The 1,916-nt window shown below is 38.4% G+C and overlaps 1 protein-coding gene across 1 annotated transcript; it reads left to right on the forward strand.

Annotated features, from left to right (window-relative positions):
* The first annotated feature begins 335 nt into the window (after window positions 1–335).
* On the forward strand, window positions 336–1,598 carry LOC126885340 (uncharacterized). The gene has a single exon (XM_050651897.1). It carries the CDS (start codon window positions 336–338, stop codon window positions 1,596–1,598), a length of 1,263 nt encoding a protein of 420 aa, XP_050507854.1.
* Window positions 1,599–1,916: the final 318 nt, after the last annotated feature.

Consider the following 1,916-nt stretch of genomic DNA (forward strand, 5'->3'; position numbering starts at 1 on the left):
AACCCCTCACAATTTGTTGTATTTACCTGTTGTGCCACAGCGTGAAATTACCAATATCACTGTGTTGGCTGTCGATCAAGAAGGACGACCTGTGAACTTTAGAGGAGAAGAGAGCACATTGGTGCTGGAACTTAGATCAAAAAGCAGATGGGATTAGTAATAGAACAATCTACCCAGAGAACGCCATTAGTTGTGCAACCATCTCAGCAGCAATATCTTAAACAATCTGCCTACAGAACACCATTAGTTGTGCAACCATCTAAGCAGCAACATCTTACGTCCGCAAACAAATTGTTTTTACAAACGTTGGGTTTTAAACTGAAAAAATGACTACAATGTATGGAAAGAGAGCGCGTTCAAACAACATCACAATGCCTCCAATATTTGATATTTATCGTAAGCCAATATTTGATGAATCGATTCGAAAGGCTGAATACCGAACTTATGCACCATTCATCAAATCATTCAACTGCAATGATATTGTCGAATTTAGCATTAATCAAGTTGACTCGTTTTTTGCAATGAGCGAAACCTTGTTATGCATTAAAGGATCACTCGAAATAACTGGAAATGGTGGCGTCAAACTAGCAAATAATGTGGGTGCCTTCCTTTTCGATTCGTGTACGTACAGCGAAAGCGCAAGGGAGATGGAAACAGTGCGGGATCCTGGCATCGTAAGTGCTGTACGTGCCATGACATGTTATACGCAAGAAGATTCTAATTATATGGTTATGGCTGGATGGAATTACCCTAAGGATCCAATTCTAAACGCTGCAGATCATTCATTCAGCATACAGATGCCTCTTAAGCATGTTTTCAACATTTTTAATGATTATCCATTGATTACGTGTGGTCGTCAAACAATAAGACTAGTTCGAGCTCGAAATGATAACGATTGCATAGTTATTACAGAAAAACAAAACGCTGACAAAACTACAACTGTTACAACCGCTAAGATTAACATTACCAATATTGAGCTTAGAGTGAAGCACATATTCCCCAATGATGATATTAAATTGGAACTCATGAAATCTATTCAACAAGATCAACCTATAGTTATTCCGTTTAGAAAGTGGGAATTACATGAATTACCTGCTATTACGAGAGGTGCCAGGCGTGAAGTTTGGGCTGTTAAAACTAGCACATCAGTTGAAAGACCTCGTTATGTTATTGTTTTCTTTCAAACCAACAAACGCGACAAGATTACAGCTGATCCTACTTTATTTGACAATGTCAACATCCAAAGTATTAGATTATCGTTAAATGGAGAATACTGGCCAAACGAGAGAATGCAATTGGATTTTAGCAAAACCGATTACAATGAAGCCTATTTTAACTATACCGAATTTTATCCTAGCTACATACATTCCCAACAAAAACGACCTCTACTCGATTTCTCAGCTTTTAAGAATCGTGCATTGTTCGTTATCGATTGTTCGAAACAAGAAGAAAGCATGAAAGCATCCACCGTTGACGTAAAACTCGATATTGAAGCGAATAACGGTTTTCCCGACAATACCAAGGCCTATTGTATTATTATTCACGACTGTGTAATGGAGTACTTCCCTCTCACCGAAATTGTAAAAAGTCTAAATTAGATGCATGAGGTGTCAGTAGTACACGAGCAATCATCATGAGAATAGCATTCGTAGATATTCAGGGATTCGTTGTGGATGGGTGGTTTGTTCCTAAAGAACTTTCCATTGAAATAGGTTATAAACGAAGTCATTACATCTTTTTGCCTCCGAAACCATTCAATGCGCTAAGTAATGTGGATAAGAAGACCGCATCATACGTGGAGAAGAATCTGCTAGGCATCCGGTACTCTGATGGAGAAGTTGAACTATCTGAAATAAATAAGATACTGCAAACCGAGTTGTTATATACAGCTGACTGTATCTACGTTCGAGGGAAAC

The sequence above is a fragment of the Diabrotica virgifera genome, chromosome 5, assembly GCF_917563875.1.
Source record: "Diabrotica virgifera virgifera chromosome 5, PGI_DIABVI_V3a".
In the NCBI taxonomy this organism is placed as follows: domain Eukaryota; kingdom Metazoa; phylum Arthropoda; class Insecta; order Coleoptera; family Chrysomelidae; genus Diabrotica; species Diabrotica virgifera.

Excerpts from the sequence above, each read along its gene's own strand:
- LOC126885340 (XM_050651897.1), top strand. The coding sequence starts at position 336 with ATGTATGGAAAGAGAGCGCGTTCAAACAACATCACAATGCCTCCAATA.